We start from the raw sequence: 16,501 nt of genomic DNA on the forward strand, positions 1-16,501 counted from the left end.
GACTATATTATTCGTTCTTGCTTGCACTTTCAGTACGTTCACTGGCCATAAATGGGGCACGAGGCTTTTCCTCTATCTTATCTCGCCTATAACAAAACATATGAGAGATAAATTTGCAGTAGTTTTTATTTAGACTGACGGTTCTTCCACTTCTAGGCTCTGGAGCAGCGATGGTTTGAACCATATTTATGTACGCCACAGGCAGACAGGCTGATGACGAGGCACGGAGGAACGTGTTTAACGCACTCTCCTGATTGTTTGTGCCAGTCGCTATCTTTTATAGTGCCTCAAGGAACTCTTGAAATACAGTATACATGTCGCTACAATGTGCCATTTTCTTATGATATCAACCATGCTCCCATTGAGTGGATAAGTCAGTTCAAATGACTGTGTGTCATCATGTCATGGAATCTGTACATGGAATACACCTTCAGCAGGGTGAGTCGAACACTCGGACTAGTTTGAAAAACGCACTACATGTGGCTACACCTGACACCAAGCTCCTGGTGTACAACATTCTAGTCAAACTGCAGCTGGAATATGCCTCTGTTATTTGGAATCCGCATCAGGGATATTTAACACAGTTACTCAAATCATTACAGTACTGTGCAATTCGTTTTATTACTAGCAACCACACATGCGACAGTATTACTCAACTGCGAAACTTCTTGAATTTTGAAACATTCCATCAGTGAAGACTCAGTTCTTTATCTCAGTATTTTCAAACTCTGCCACTACAGCTTTCCAGATTGAACAGATTCGCCCTTCTTCACATGTAGTGCAGTACACTGACCACTGATTCAAAATATATCTACCGCTATCTAGGTCTAACTTGTTCAAATTGTCACCTGCTTTTAGCCACCTTTAAAACGATGAAAGGACGAGTCTATTAATAATTATGGCACATTTTGTGCTGCAATGTCTTCTGTATAGGCCTGCCATTCTGTATTCTGTGTTCTCTTTGCATTATTGTTTCGTCCCCTTTTGTAATATTCTTAGTGGGTCTTTAAGGGGGGACACGACTCTTTGGCACTGAAAATCCGCATCTGTATGCAAATTTCATCATTTTACCCCACGTAATTAAGAAGTTATAGCGATTTAAAAATGCAGTACCACACCCACGGCCCTTTAAATTGTGGACAAACGACACCCAATTTCGATCGCCCGGCGCATCGAAACTACGCGCTCTACCGCGGCCATTTTGGTCTCATTCGAAAGCGCAGGCTTTCGGCTTATTTTTTCTTTCGAGCAGCAACCCTGTACATGCCGCCTTCGCCAAAAAAAAAACGAAGGGAAAAATAATAGCGGCGCACGCAGCTATTGGCCGGTTTAGGCACGTGATCAAAATGGCGTCGTCTGGTTGGTTCCAGCAAGCTAGCCATGGAAAGCAGATGCCCGGCGACGCCATTTTGTCTTTCTGCCGACCACGCTAGTGCAACGCGAGAACCATGCCAGGAGGCGCGAAGAAGTACCGCTCTGTGCACAAGTTCGGGCGAAAGCGTGCAAAAAGAAAAAAACGTGTTAATGGCATGACATTGTTGCATACTGTGCAACAAGCAAGCGCCAGTGGTACGGGGTTGCGTGACGGTCACGTTGCGGGTGGCGACGCTTCTCCGTCTCCGCTGGATAACGGCGGTGTTCTTCGTGCCGATTGGAGCCGCGTACGAATTGACACCGCACCTGTCACTAACATAACTCAAGCGAGTGCCCGTGAGCAGTCTACACTTTATCGACTGGAATCGACGCCGGCGACGGCACGAAAGACCGCGCTGTTCGCCGGTGCAAGTGGTGCGTCCGCAGGATCAGACGCAGACGGAACAGCCTCCTATGCAATAATTGACATCAGCATTGCGAACGTCCTCTTGGATGCCATGCGGTGCAAAACGTGTCGCGGATGCGTGAGGTTGATTACCAGCGACCAGAGCTATGGCCTCGCCGTGAAACTGATCGTGCTATGTGACAACTGTGGTGAGATTGCGGCCGAGTGGAACTCGCGGAGGGTTGACGGTGAGAAAAAGTGCAATCCTTTCGAGCTCAATATTCTTGCTAGTCGAGCAATGCTGTCGACTGGTAACGCCCACACAGCAATGAACGATATCTTTTCGGCAATGGGATTGTCGCGGCGGGGCATGCACAACAAGTTGTTTCAACGGCACTTGAAAAACACACTGCAAGCTGCTGCTACTCGAGCAGCCGCGGCAGCTATGGCACAGGCCGCGCAGGCAGTGGCGAAGGTATATGACGACTTGTGTTTTGGGCACAGGGGGAACATTGCCGTGTGTTACGATGGCACATGGATGACGTGCGGGCACTTGTCACATATAGGCGTCGGTGCCGTAGTGGAACTCTGCAGTGGTTATGTGCTCGATTACGTGGTGCTATCAAACTTTTGTCTGGGCTGCGAAACTGGCCCAAAGCCGAACACTGACGGCTATGAACTCTGGAAATCGCGCCACGAGTGCCAAAAGAACACCAACTGCAAGGCTGGCCAAATGGAGGTAGAGGCAGGCAAAATTCTATTTGAGAGGTCTCTACAGCGCCACAACATGCGCTACACAACGATGTTATGCGATGGGGACAGCCGCACGTTTAATGCCCTTCAAGATGCTAAAATCTGTGGCTACATTGAAGTAGTCGAGGAGGATTGCATAAACCATGTGCACAAGCGTATGGGAGCAGCTTTGCGCAACCTCTTGCAAAGGCACAAGGGTGCAGGAAAACAAAGTCTCGATGGCAGAGGAAGGCTCACAGCTAATCTAGTTACAAGCTGGCTACATATTATGGCCGAGCACTAAGGTCAAATGTAGGTAATGTGGATCCCATGCAGCGAGCCGTGATGGCGACATATTACCACATCACGTCTACTGATGACTGCCCCAATCAAACTTTGTGTCCCACTGGTGAGCAGTCTTTGTGCCGCCACAACGCTGCAAAAGCAATAGAGGAGCCCGAACCGAAGCTTAAGTACAGTCTGCCAAGCGATGTGGCTGAAGCTCTTTTGCTCGTGTACAGTCGCTTATCATAGAAGAGCCTGCTGCAGAGGTGCATTCGGGGGAAGACCCAGAATTCAAACAAGAGCTTCCACTCGATCATCTGGACCTTGATCCACAAAGAGCGGCATTCGTCACTGTTTGCTGTGGAAGCAGCCACAGTAGAAGCTGTGCTGCACTTCAATGCCGGCTGCAAGCATACAGCAACAGGAATTCTGCAAGAATGCAACGCGAACGTGCCTGCAACTATCTCCAGGAGAGCTGAAGAAAAGGACTTGCGCCGTAACACGCGTTGTGCGAAGAAGCGGGCGGCTTCGCTTGGCTTTGCTAAAGTGGAAAAAAAGAAGCACCACGACAGAATGCACCCTGACTATGCTCCTGGTGCATTTTGAAAGCATGCGAAGGTCTTTGGGGTTTTCTTTCCTGATTAAATATGCTGTGAGGCTTGAGTGCTTCTCACAATCCCCCACTTTTGGTGGTGTTGCATTTTTGAAAGATTAATATCTCCGGTCCTGTTCTTGCTATTGCTATAATTTTTTTTTTTTGCTATAAAGGGAACCTTGTGAGTCACATGACACCAAGGTAATTGCAATGACCACAAGAAAAAATTTACTGAGAAGGTTATCTGTCTTGGGTACCCAAATGGACCTTTCCTTTCAAAAGTTTCCTATTGCATAACTTACCCTGAAATTGGCATAAGCCATTAATTTTTGCTTTAGCTCACTTTCCACTAGTTTCTGATCATGTTGACATATCAATCATTGACATAATTTACATGTAGATACTGCGAAGAAGCGAAGATGTTTTTTCTCGTTTTCTAAACACTGCAATTTTCAGGGTTCTACAATTTTAGAGGAGCGATATCTCTTAAACTATTTGTGCTATAGCTCTCATTCTTGTTCTGTTAGAAAGAAAAACTCTTGGATAGTGCATTAAGACTAAAATATGTTCAGTTATTACACAGCAAAAATTAATTATCAATCTTGGGTGCCAACTTGGGCTTTTTGTCACAAAAGTTTGACTATGTGCAACTTTGGTTGAAATTCTTCTAGCACATTAATTCTTGTCTTGTTGCACTCTATGATCCTTCTAGATCACTCTGGCTGGTTTATTCTCATCATGCCATAGAGTGTTTAGTAATTAGCTCACCTCCAAACGAACAACATGAATTAGGTGAAATATTGAAAACTATTTCATCTACAAGAAAACTAATCAGATATTTGAAATCAGCATGCAAAAATATGCAAATGATGCAAGTTTCAACCAAATCCACCCATATATAAAGAAAAAAGTTCTAAGAGGGTGTCCCCCGTTAAGCGGATTGTAAATAAATAAAAAATGCACCTCCTACCTACGGCATCTACGCATCACCAAGCCACCCTCCAGAAGCTGATATCCACGAGAAGCCTGCAGCAGAATCAAATGGAAAGCTGCAGTGCCCGCCGCGGTGGCTCAGTGGTTAGGGCGCTCGGCTACTGATCCGGAGTTCCTGGGTTCGAACCCGACTGCGGCGGCTGCATTTCGATGGAGGCAAAACGCTAAGGCGCCCGTGTGCTGCGCAATGTCAGTGCATGTTAGAGATGCCCAGGTAATTGAAATTATTCCGGAGTGCTCCACTATGGCACCTGTTCCTTTCTTCTTTCACTTTCCTCCTTTATCCCTTCCCTTACGGCACGGTTCAGGTGTCCCCCGATATGTGAGACAGATACTGCACCATTTCCCTGACCCCCCCCCCCCCCCCAAAAAAAAAAAAAATTTGAATGAGAGGGGAATTGGTGTAAAATCTAAATGTGCGACGAATACTTTAATGCACATTTGTCGCATCACTTTGTATGATTGCCTATGCATTTTTTTTTCGGAAAACAGCAACATGTCCAGGCGATGAAAAAAAATGTTTTTGTCGTTCCTCGTTGAAGGCGGTTTTCCTTTGGTGTGCGATGCACTTACCGTATGTTGCAAGGGTGTTGTGTGCCTTGTTGCTTCTTCCTGGGCAGCCGTCAGACCAGATGTAAATTCCTTCATCACCTGGATAGGCTTCATTGGAGGGAGTTCATAAGTATCCATTGACTATATCCATTGACAATGTCCTTGCTGTTCAGAACCTCTGATTATTGCATGGGTGATGGCACTAGTGTTGAAATAGTTGCAAAAGCTGGCACCACATCATTTTACTCACCAGAATTTTCATGGCTGGAATATGATTCTTTCTTCTGGCATCTGAAACTTACTAAATCTGTTTCAACATGTTGGATTCTGTTATGGATTTGTTGTACATCTGCGCTTTTGTGATGACAAAATTGGTCTTTAATGCTCATTTCATATCTTTATTTTGTTTACTATGCTGAAAACTTTCTATGAGATCAGATTCATTGTGATGGAAGGAAGTCCAGGTAATGCGTGTTTGGGCTTAATAACAATGGGGCACAAGATTGCAAATTGGCATACAACAGCATTCAAGCCAGTCCACAGGTACTGAGGCCATGTGGTGGGTTGGCTTTGTATTAACTGGCAATTTTGCTTTGAGCTTGGACTACAGCCTGTTGACTAGCTATGAAACAACCCCTGTCAGCTTGTCCAGAGTTGGATATCACTTTTGTGTAAAAACTCTACAGCTAAGAATTATGCGCAGGACTCTGCTGTTCTGAGTTTCACAGGACCTCTGAAAAAAAAAAAATTACCAGCCGGGAAGCGTGCATAAGAAAAATTGTGCCATCAGTGTCTGGCCTTTTTCGGGGGGGGATTGGGGGGGGGGGGAGGGGGGGGGGGCTATTGTATTATTTTTAACTTTTAGTAAAGGCAGCAATGCTTCACTAGAATTTTCAAGGCTCTCCAGTTCTCAGTCGTTGCTTGCACTGAATGTCCTAGATGCCCTGCGATGGCTCTGTCCTCCCGAGCAGCTTTTGTGGAAGGCAGGTAGTAGCAAAGAGGGAAGCAGTGCAGAGCAGGAAGTTTGGGCATGCATAAGCACTTCTGCTCAATTTTCATGGCAGCCGCTTTAATCCTGCAGAATCTTCATCTGTTGGAACCTATAAATTGTGTTAAGCCGCAGGCAACAAGGCAAACTTACATATGTATCTGTTTTCACCCTGTAACGGCCTACGGCTGACAGTATCAATAAATAAATAAATAAAATAAAAAACATGGATTACAGAAACATGCCTTGTAGCCAACAGCACTGCCCGCACTGCATTAGCTGTCGTACAGCTTCGTTTTCATGCCTTTTTTTGTTCGTGCTGAACCGGTGATGGAACTCCACCAGCAGCTGCAACCAGATTCATGCTGCCTGTAAGTGTGCTCGACGGCATTGGCGTGGGTGCAGCATGGCGGTAGCCACCGAACACGGTGGCGGCCATGTGTCGATGGATTCATTATTAAAGAAGAAAGACAGTCTAGTTGATGCCTTTGCTGCACTGTCTGAAACATGATTACTAGCGCTAAAAAACGCAAGCTAAACGTCAACTGAAGTTTATTAGACATGTAGGTGAAAGATGCACAATGTGCATCCATGCATGCTTGAGAAACATGGAAATTTTTTGCATAACGTGATAGCACGCTATCGCTGATACACGGGAAAAACAAAACCAAAGTTCACAACACATCAAGGCACTTGCTTTTTACCATGTAATCAAACCAGGTAAGCAGATGGAGTCTTTTCCTCTTTAGGCAGTCTGCCACCGCTGTTCCACGCTCGCTGAACGTTGTATGTCAGAATGCTGGTGCTGGGTAAAGCACTGTTGCGACGTAGCATGTGGGAATGCTGCCACAGTTGCGACATAACCGAGGAATCTGTATTGCATGGGTTTTTATTGTATTGGAGGTTAGGTGGGACTGGCTCATGAAGACATAGCAGCTGGTAAAACTGCACCCAGGAACATAACAGCAGGGTTCTGCTGTATGTTGTTACTGCTGTATCTGATTCCAGCTCAGCTAAAGATGTTCAGAGATTTCTTCACTTGAAGTCTACTTGTAAGCCTGCCTTGCAAATAAGCTGCTGGGTGCGGAAGGAGTACACGTCATAGTGCTGTGCTTCTGTCTCTGCAGGGAACGCAAGCAGCTGCTGGATGCATTGAAGGAGCATGGAAGCAGTGACTTGGAGAAGCTGGCCCGGGCAGTACCGACGCGATCAGCGACTGCCATCAAGTAAGTTAAAAGCGAAGATGAACAAAAATTAAGTGAGACATGAAAAACTTTTTCTTCAAGCTTACAGTTCGTGAAAAAGGCATGCCCAAAACAAGAATGAGTATGTCCGAGATGATTTGCAATAATGACGTTTCTCATACAAAAATGGGAAAAAACAGTTGTAACCAGCTGCAGGAAGTGACACAGGACTTCTAATTGCTATGACCTAGTGATGTACAGTACTCACGGATTGAAATAGGACATTCGGAGCGCGTGGCCGTTGCTTCATGGAGCGCCGCCTGTAGATGCTCATAGAACCAAGGTGGTGCATTGTGGTATGGCGCGAGAGGGAGAACATCTACAAAGCAGAATTGTTCCTTCCAGTAGCCAATGAGCCGGCCTGTGGTTTACCACATGCCTGCGTGGCACTGCAAGGCTAGCGCTCCGAATGTCCTATTTCAATCCGTGAGTACTGTACATCTGCTTTTTGCATGCGTGTTCTGTAGCTGTCTCCCACTGATCTTTTACGCACATCAGTGCTGATAAATGTGACTGCGAACTGAAAGGGTAATATGTATATTAGTTACTTAAATGAGCCTCACAAAAGTCACTGCAAGTTTTTTCTTGTGTGATAATATTACTCTTTGCATATACTATATTATACAGTCAATATTTTAGACTTGAAGGGACCAGCGAGTTTTGTTTAAATCATCGGAAGCTTGTATTTTCAGAAGTGCACCTTTCCAAGGCCATCCAAGGCCAAATGTGATTTATGTCTATGCATAACATTTTGGAACCTCTATGTGCAGACATAGCTATAAGCATCAGTACTACATCAAGTATTGGTGAAATGCAATGATTTGTTTATTCAACCACCAGTCTTCAAATGGAGGTGGGATTTTAAAAAGTGTTATCAATAATGTACTTGTTTTCTATTAAAGTAAACTCGCACTAATTGGAACTTTAAGGAACTGAAGAAAATGCCCGAATTATCCGAAGTGCAACTTTCAAATGGTCTTTGAAAAATGCATAAAATCGTCTCGCCACATAGTCAATCAAATTGGTAATAAAAATGCAGTGGTCGTCTGTTTCTGAGTGATAACTGCATGACAGCAACTATTTTCCACCGCTCCATCAATGCTTTATTGCGCGCACATTGTCATAAGTGTCAAAGCAGAACTGCTCCAAAATTGTAAGAGCTTCCGCGGCCTCTCTGATGGTGTGCTACGGTAGTGGTACAGCCTTTCACAAGTGTCAGTATTCATGTGAGGAGGCTTCACTGCACAGACGGATCGTCATAGGCGTGCATTTTCAGTGTACAGGAAGATCCACGCTGACAGAAGTGAGGGGGAACTCAAAGTTGGCGTGCGAGATGCTTTCTAGACAAAAAAAAAAAATGAGAAAAGACCAACTAGGCACCATTTGCCATCCTGAGCGATGTGGAGCTGGACTTTGCCGACTGATGTGCTGCTGACATCCGCTGTCGCCATGGGCTGTTTGCAAAGTGCAGAAAATGAAACTGTATGGCTACAGTGACCCTTTATTGTCATCGCACGAGCCGTTGCACACGTCTGAGCTTGAGTGGGGGGCAACAATGTGCCGCATAATTGAGGCTTGAGGAAGGATATTCAAACGATTGCCTGCTGTGTCGAGGTAAAGCTGCTGAGATTTCTGCTGACGCTGTGCTGCGAATCTGACAAATTTGACCTTGGCCGCTGCTCTTTTCCGCATCGACAGAGTTGGAGCCAAACAAAAAGTTTGAATCAAGTGAAACCACGGTACAATTTTAGGGCCCTAACCAAAATTATGAAATTGTACTGTACTGCGGTGCTGGTGCCAGCAGTGGATACAGGCATGTCGCTCTACAACACATTGCTGCACATATTATGTCGAGCTTATTCTGAAAAAATTCTTGCACACTTAGTGTTTAATAGAGGAAACAATAGTTTAATAAAGTAGATAGCAAAGTGAAGTACAAGTGGGCACTACAGCGTAGAAATTTATTTTTTGTTCAGAAAAGGTGAAATTCACGCTCATGTCCTGAATTTGCCTAGTGCCTTTGTGTGTGTTCTACAGGACAAGCGGTTGGTGACCTCTGAGGCAACTTGTAGTGGATGGCCACAGTCTCTTTTGGTTGAAGATTCTGCCCTCCAGTCCATGTGGTGCCCCGGTATGATTTTCTAGGCGGTGCACAAAGGTCTGCTCTGATGTAATGCAGAATTTTAGTGACCAGTAAGAAATTATCAAAAGCCCCTGGCGTTATTAGAAGTGTATATGCACAAACATCCTTTGAATAGTGTTAATTTTTCCCTGTGTGTGGTGTGCTCTACTATTTGTATGTTCCCAGCTTTTTCAGTTGACAAAAACTCTTATTAGTTGCGACACGTCATTTTTTTGTTTGGTCACCGATGCTGCATCCACAAAATAGTGCAACATGCTAGAGATACTGTTTCACAGGTTTCAAGCAGTGTATTGTTTACAGGTTTGAAGCAGTACATATTGAGAAAATGAAGCAAAATTTACAAGAAGCTAAAACTCTCTCCAGCAGAGTCATGCCGCCAACAGTTCCTCCTGGTGATGTCAGACTAGCAACCTTCCCTTCAGAATGTAGAAACCACCCATGTCGGTTGCTTGAGCCACAAGGAGTGCAGGTGTGGTAGGTCTGATGAGAGGAAATCAGTGGCACCAGATATGAAGCCACCAAAATTATTGATGACATGTTGTCAAAGGATTTTTATTAAAAGGAAATAAATATGAAATTTCGCTCTAATTCTTGCAGCTCTTTCCTGATGGAGCACCGGTGCAAGAAAGATCGCATCGTGGTGGATGGCGCAACTGGCAGACGCACAGCGCAAGCTCTCCGCATCCTACGGAGGGCGCTGGACGTGGAGCGGCGTCGCGTTGACCGCTCACAGGCGCTCGTGCAGGTGAGAAGGCAACAGCAGGCTGCATCCTTCTACCACATCCATTGTGTATTGTAAAGGCATCAGTAGTGTGAGGAGTACATCGGTTGCGGCATCCAGGGCCACCTGCTGTAGTCCGAAACCAAGGCCATGCTAAAATCCAAGTGAAGACTAGATTTGTTTTGAATTCTTGGTGTTTGAAAAAATGCTCAGGTGTCTCGCTCTCCCATCAGGGTAAAGAAGTGAATGGCAACAGCACTCGTCCCTCATGAATCCACACATTCCCAGGGCTAGCTAGACCACATGGCTAAAAAGGGCAGCAAATTAAGTGTACTCTCCACAGAGGGAAATTGACGTGACAACATTGGTGTGCGAGGATCCTGTTGTACTTGGTGGACTCTCACATTTTACATCTGTAATTTACCATTCTGTTCTCCTCGGGAACAGTCTGCAAGCTCCGTTCGCCAATGTGAAATTTCTGTAATGTTGGTGACCCCATCATACCACAGCAAAACAAGCTCATTGGAAGCAAGTCCCTTTCAATCCAGCAACGTAGTAATCCTTCGTTATAACGAAGTCAGCGGGACAGTAAAAAATTCGTTATGAGCAGTAATTCGATATAAGCGACCACCCGAGAAAAACTAAAGCAGTCGAGCTTTAATTGTGCCGCAACTGCGAGGAAGCCAAAATAAAATGTATTCAGCGAACTACGACTACAAAATCAGTATCAGCAGTATAAAATCATCACTGGCTCTCCCCTCATTAGTCTTTCGCCGCAAGATATCACGACTATGCTTCTTTCACAAGATATTCTATCATTTCACGCATCTGCGCCAAACTTTTCTTCATCCACCAGCACGTTCATCTCGACGCTTATTCAATAGCTTAAGGGGGGAGACGGCTCTTAGAGGCGAAAAAATCGCGAAAAAAATCGATTTTTCAAAAATGTAATTTTCGAAATCTGCAGCTGTTTCTCTACCACCCTGTGAATTTTCTAATCTCTAGAGCCAATATGTGGGCTGTAAAAGGAGTATAAAACTTCGATCCGAGCTCGCTCTTGGCAAATTTTCGCGCAATACCGGGGCTTTTTCCGAGACATGCTATTATCGTTTCACTGCAGCGATCGCGGCCATCTTGGTCTCGTTTGGAAGAGCTGCTTTTCGTTATAAATTTCGCGCAGTTCCTGCTCCTTTATGCTTATTGGATGAAGGAGAAAATGCTGCCAAAAAGCAGTCTCAACGCGCGATGCTATTCGCTAGTCGGTGCACGTGACTGAAAGCTGCTATCTGATTGGCTGAAGGGCCTCATGTCGTCTGCTGGAAGCGTCTGTTGAGCCCAAGCGGTAGCCATTTTGTCAAGGTGTGTTCGCTGGTGCATCTCGCGACGATGTCAACGCCGGCGCCAAAGTTCAGCACGACGCACAGATATGGAAAAAAAGAGGAAAAAATCGCTCATTAACAACCTCAAGAAGAGCGCCACGGTCACCTCGAGCACCGTGGACACCACAGGCACCGTGGGTACGCCTCCGCCAGCGGATCGGGAGGTGCCGACCGAGCTAGGCCTAACGGCGCCGCCGGTCGCGGAAGCCTCATCGGGCAGCGGCAGTGTTCGTCGCGATACCCGAATGATGCAACCTTCCGAGATAGAAGAAAGGGACAAAAAAGCCCAGGAGAAACTTCAGGAGATGGCATCAGCGGCAGCAACAGAGCGAAAGGCAGCATTCTTCGGTGCAATGGGAGACGTCGCAACTGCCCCACCCGGCGACACCTTCTCCATCGTCAGCTTGCGCTCGGTGAACGAGAAAATCTTCAGCGCTCACTCAAAAAGCGCCATTTTAATAACTCTGGTCAGACAGACTACCTTCCAGGAGGTTATTAAGTGTCTGCTGATGCCAGTATATAAATAAATTTGAAGTACTTTGCCATAAACACCACTTCGTTTGTTTTTGCTGTTTTTCTCAAGATGGAAATTTTGGACTCGTAGCATGTCCCAAACTAGCATATCTCTGCAGCTATGGCAGATAGAACCATAATTCTTTTTTTAGCAAGTAGCCATATGTGTAGTCTACACAATGTTGGGAGTAGAATTTGTAATTAAGGTTCAGAAATTTTTTAATTTGCTCTAGTTTTTGATTGCAAGTTAGGCACTATTTGTACCTTGAGTTTCAGTGTCTTTAAAAACTACTTATGATAGTAAAATTAAAAAACTGTTTCCAACATTGTATTCATTTCTGTTTCTAGAACCCAACCAAGTGCAATTTATAAACTTTTTAATGTGTTTTTTCTCTTAATTGTGCTTATTAGTGAGAAGGGTGTAATTAAGTGTATCTCAATAACTAATGATCCTATCATGAAACCAATGACATTTTCGGAATCAGCATGAAAAACTAGTCATGGGTGTGCAATTTGATTAAATTTGGTGCAGAAACAAAATTTTTTCTTTAAGAGTAGCCTCCCCCCCTTAAGTATACAGCGCCTTCATGGATCAACATCTGCTTTTAATAAGTCATTTCTTCCAATCGCAATACAGGAAGGGAATGAATTGCCAGATTCTACTGTCATGGAAAGTGACCCTGTCAAATTTAAAGACCGGTTACTGTCTTTCTTTGAACATTAAATTTGTCTATATTTCTTTTCTCGCCCACAGTTTGATGTGCTTGAGCCACTCGTTTGTAAATCCCGTTCTGTGATCGATTGATTGTTTTTGTAACTGTTTTAGTTGTGTTCTCATTTGATCTCACTGATTGTATTCGTTGTCCTAATTGCCTTCATTGTATGTTTATATATATGTTTTTACTATATTTGTTCTTTTTTTTCTCAACCTCTGACTTTGTTCTTGTATTGTCCTACGTACGTCCCCCCCCCCCTATGTAATACCCTGTGAAGGGTCCTTAAGGGATCAATAATTGATGATGATGAAGCAAAATTTTACACAGGTGCAAAAAAGCCAGTGAGCTTTGGCTGTTTCATGTTCAGATACTGGGCACGTGCAACTCGGCCCTGTTCTAATCTGACCAAGCATTGCACGAGGCTGCGGTCACCGCCCATGCATTCAACCTTCAGCGTATTTCGAATCGCGAAGGCAGTGCCCGCTTTTATGGGGGTATTTCGGGGTACTTCGAAGGCAGAGGCCGCTTTCATGGAGGGGGTCACAGAAATGCCATGGCTTGAGTCGTGTTTGTTGTGCTCAAAAAACGATTAGCTGCTCATTGTAGGTACGCAGCGCAATCGTGAAAGCTGGAATGGTTTTGCAATAGGGGCTTCGCATGATTACTGGGCAGTATTTTTCCCGATGTGTACAGCTGTGAAGTTTGCACTTGAGTTTTGCGGCGCACCGTTGTCGACGACACTGTGCCTTGTTCTAGGGTTCGAGTGTCAGTGTTCGCGCCGTTGACGGATGTCTAGGAACAAAATTCAATGACCGTACCACGCATTTACACTGTTTGTCTGGTCGGATCGCACGAATTGAGCATGACCGGCTCGAGAAAATCGCCGGGGAGCGCCGTGGTTGTGTTGACCCGCCATGTGAAACGGTTAGGCTTAGCGACAACCACGGCTGGCAGAAAGCAGCTCAGTTTGTTGCCGAAAGCTCACGTCGCATGCGACTCTCAAGCGTGAATGTGCCTTTAATGGGAGGGACACTTTTGTGCTCTTTGGCACGTTTCAGCACCAGAAATGTTCGTTAGAGTGGTAAAATTTTGCTTAGAGGCCACCCCATGGAATGCTACTGCACAAGTCTGCCCGTGGTCTTTTGGGTACTTTTCAGCATCCAAGAGATTGCGGTTTTCTGGCATCGCAAAGCATCCCCAAATTTTTATTTTCGTTTGGATTCTATCGCAGGGACCACAGCGATGCGGTTGCGACTGATTCGGGCGCGCTTCCGTTCGCATCCGCTGTAAACAGATGGGGCCCGCACTCTGCACTCGCTTGGTACTGGTTACTAGGCAGGTCATCGATTGTAGGTTTGGTACTTTTGTGGCCTGTTCTGTACCTGCACGAGTCTAATTCGTCGGCGGTATTAATCTGACACTACATGCGAAAAAGGGTCGCCGCGGCGCCGATGCCTACACTTGCCACTTCGCTCTAAGTGGCTCAAGCACTTCGTGCGCTTCGAGTAATGCGGCTTGAAATGCATGCGTTTGGGTTGGGACTGGAAGAAATTTCGAGTAGTGCGATTTCGTTATAACGAGGGATTACGGTATCTGAAACTTCTGTGACAACTGTTGGCGAACTCCTTGTCACACCGGAAAAGATTTGGGCGGCGCTCCTCCGTCACCTCTTTCCAAGCACAGCTGTGAGGGCAGGAAGCACCTTGTGCTGTCTAGTGCTTTATGCGTTCTGCAGTGAAGATGTAGGACTAATAACTGTCGTGTGCGGCTACTGCCACAGTAGTTATGCTGCTGTTCTGCGTCGCCGATTCTGGCTCGAACGATGTATACGTGTGGCAGGAAATGCGCCTACACCTTACACCATCTCACTTCCGAAGCGAGTGTAGTACACACTAAAATGCCTACATGGAACATGCCCCTTCAAAGAATCTCGGAGAAACAGTGTGACACTACTGATTTGTTAATCTTGGTTTTCAATACGCTTGGGCAAATAACTTGTGCTCACCTGTGAAACCTGATCCCACTTTGTAGTTCTCTCTTCTAATGATCTTTCCTTAAGCTCATGCTGATTGTACCCCCTTCGTTGCGTGGTAATTAGCACTCAAGAATGGGATGCGGACCGGATGGCGCTCCTCCATAGTGGCTCCAGCGGAGGTGTCGGCTGGATCGAGGCACGGCAGCCAGCCATCTGACTGTGTCGACAACAGTAGTCTGCCCACTGGCATTTGCATGCCTGCAAGATGCTGCATTGCGGCAGACAACAATGCGGCTAAAGGAAATGTTTTGCGAACAATGTTTGCAATTGGGAAAGGCACAAAAGCGGTCAGTCACTGCAAAGTGCGTGCTTTGGCTGGTGTGTTGTAGCCAGAAAATTTGCCCAACTGGAGAGCAGGCCAAACAGTGTCCACGAACGGTGTTTGTTCCTAGTACTGGTTCCCAAAAGTTGTCGTACTGAGGCAATGCTACAGCAATCTGTCTTGTTTCTCTGCTGCTTGTGCAGTGTGACATGTTTGGGAATGAGTTGGTTCGGCAACTTGTTAATGGCTCGCTGGCGAAAGTGTTTGGTTGATGTCACTGTTGTGTTTCTGCAATGTGACTTAGGCTCAATGAGCTGTCATTTTTTTTTGTGGATGTGTCTTACTCTCTATTCATGCTCGTTTTATGCATTCCTGAGGAAGTGCTCTGTGAGCAAGCTGCCATTGTGCCATTAGAGTCAAGTCGTCATTCCAGAGAGGTGGCAGTAATGTGTCAGCATTGGAAGGCCTGCAGTCACCCTTTGTCAGCCTGCTTGCATTGATCCCTTGTTCTTTGCCTGCTGTCTTTGTGCAGGTGGTGGCATCGTGCCAGCGGCAGCCCTTCACCGAACCCACGGAGGTTGACGGTGCAGAGCTCCCCAACTTTGACAATATCTACCAGATGTTGCAAGATGTCATGGAGAACAAGGTGCCAGCTGCCTTGGGTCCCTGCGACCAGTTTGTGGTGCGGCGCCTGCTTGGCACCCTGACCACCCTTGTGGCCACGCTCAATTTAAACGAGGAACGGGAGGTTCTGAAGAAGCAGCTAGCCTGGGCAGCCGTGAGTCTCTGCACATTCCTGTTGGAGGGGTTGGGTGGCGCTTAGTTCTAGCTCGTTTCTTTCGCACGGTCACTGAGGATAATGTTGTACAGTAAACTCTCAGTTGTACGAACATCGGTTTATTGAATATTTCAGAACGAACTTTTTAAAAATTCCCGGCAGTTTTCTTATAGATTCTATGCAAAAAGGTTTCACTTAAACGACTTTTGGAACAGTCAATATTTCAGTTTAACGATCTCGCTCAAAGGATTCAGGCTTATTTTTCCGATCAGTTCAACGAAGTTTTGTGCCCTGCACTGCAGGCACAACTGATGCCCGCCCTCATCAAACCACCGCTCTAGCGGCAGTGTAACGTCGCTGGCGCTACAGCTCCCCTGGGGCAAAGCAGCGGCGCGGAAGACGAACGGCAATGAGGCATGGCCTCCGAGATCACCCGCGCGAAACGAGCGTGCGTGTGATCTCAAAGGCCATGAACAAAGTAACATCGCTGGCGCTTACAGTGCCGCCAAAGCAAAGCGGTGATCTGCCACACCACAAACCACGTGATGTGTGTGTGTTTTTTTTTTCCAACCGGCAAGTCCTGGCATGGTCATCGTCTCTTTCCTTCCAGTCTCGTCGGTTCCGCGTGTGCACACAACCCACGTGGTGCGTTCTTCATCGGCTCCGTTCAGCCTTCCAGTTTTAAGTAACAACGGCAATTCGCGTGCCCACTTTCGAGATGAGTGTGACGAAACGGAAGCGGTTGTCTCTCTCGGACAAGCTGGAAATCCTTCAGCGCCTGGACAACGGTCAAAGGCAAGTGGATG

At 46.0% G+C, this 16,501-nt stretch overlaps 1 protein-coding gene across 1 annotated transcript in view; it reads left to right on the top strand.

Moving 5' to 3' along the window:
* The window catches only part of LOC144115767 (uncharacterized), a 36,796-nt gene that overhangs the window by 9,229 nt on the left and 11,066 nt on the right, over positions 1 to 16,501 (top strand). Inside the window, exons 4-6 of the mRNA XM_077650272.1 lie at positions 7,032 to 7,130; positions 9,889 to 10,036; positions 15,450 to 15,695. Of these exons, the coding sequence (XP_077506398.1) occupies positions 7,032 to 7,130; positions 9,889 to 10,036; positions 15,450 to 15,695 (493 nt within the window). The remainder of the gene's footprint in view (positions 1 to 7,031; positions 7,131 to 9,888; positions 10,037 to 15,449; positions 15,696 to 16,501) is intronic.

Source organism: Amblyomma americanum, chromosome 1, assembly GCF_052857255.1.
Source record: "Amblyomma americanum isolate KBUSLIRL-KWMA chromosome 1, ASM5285725v1, whole genome shotgun sequence".
NCBI classification, from domain to species: domain Eukaryota; kingdom Metazoa; phylum Arthropoda; class Arachnida; order Ixodida; family Ixodidae; genus Amblyomma; species Amblyomma americanum.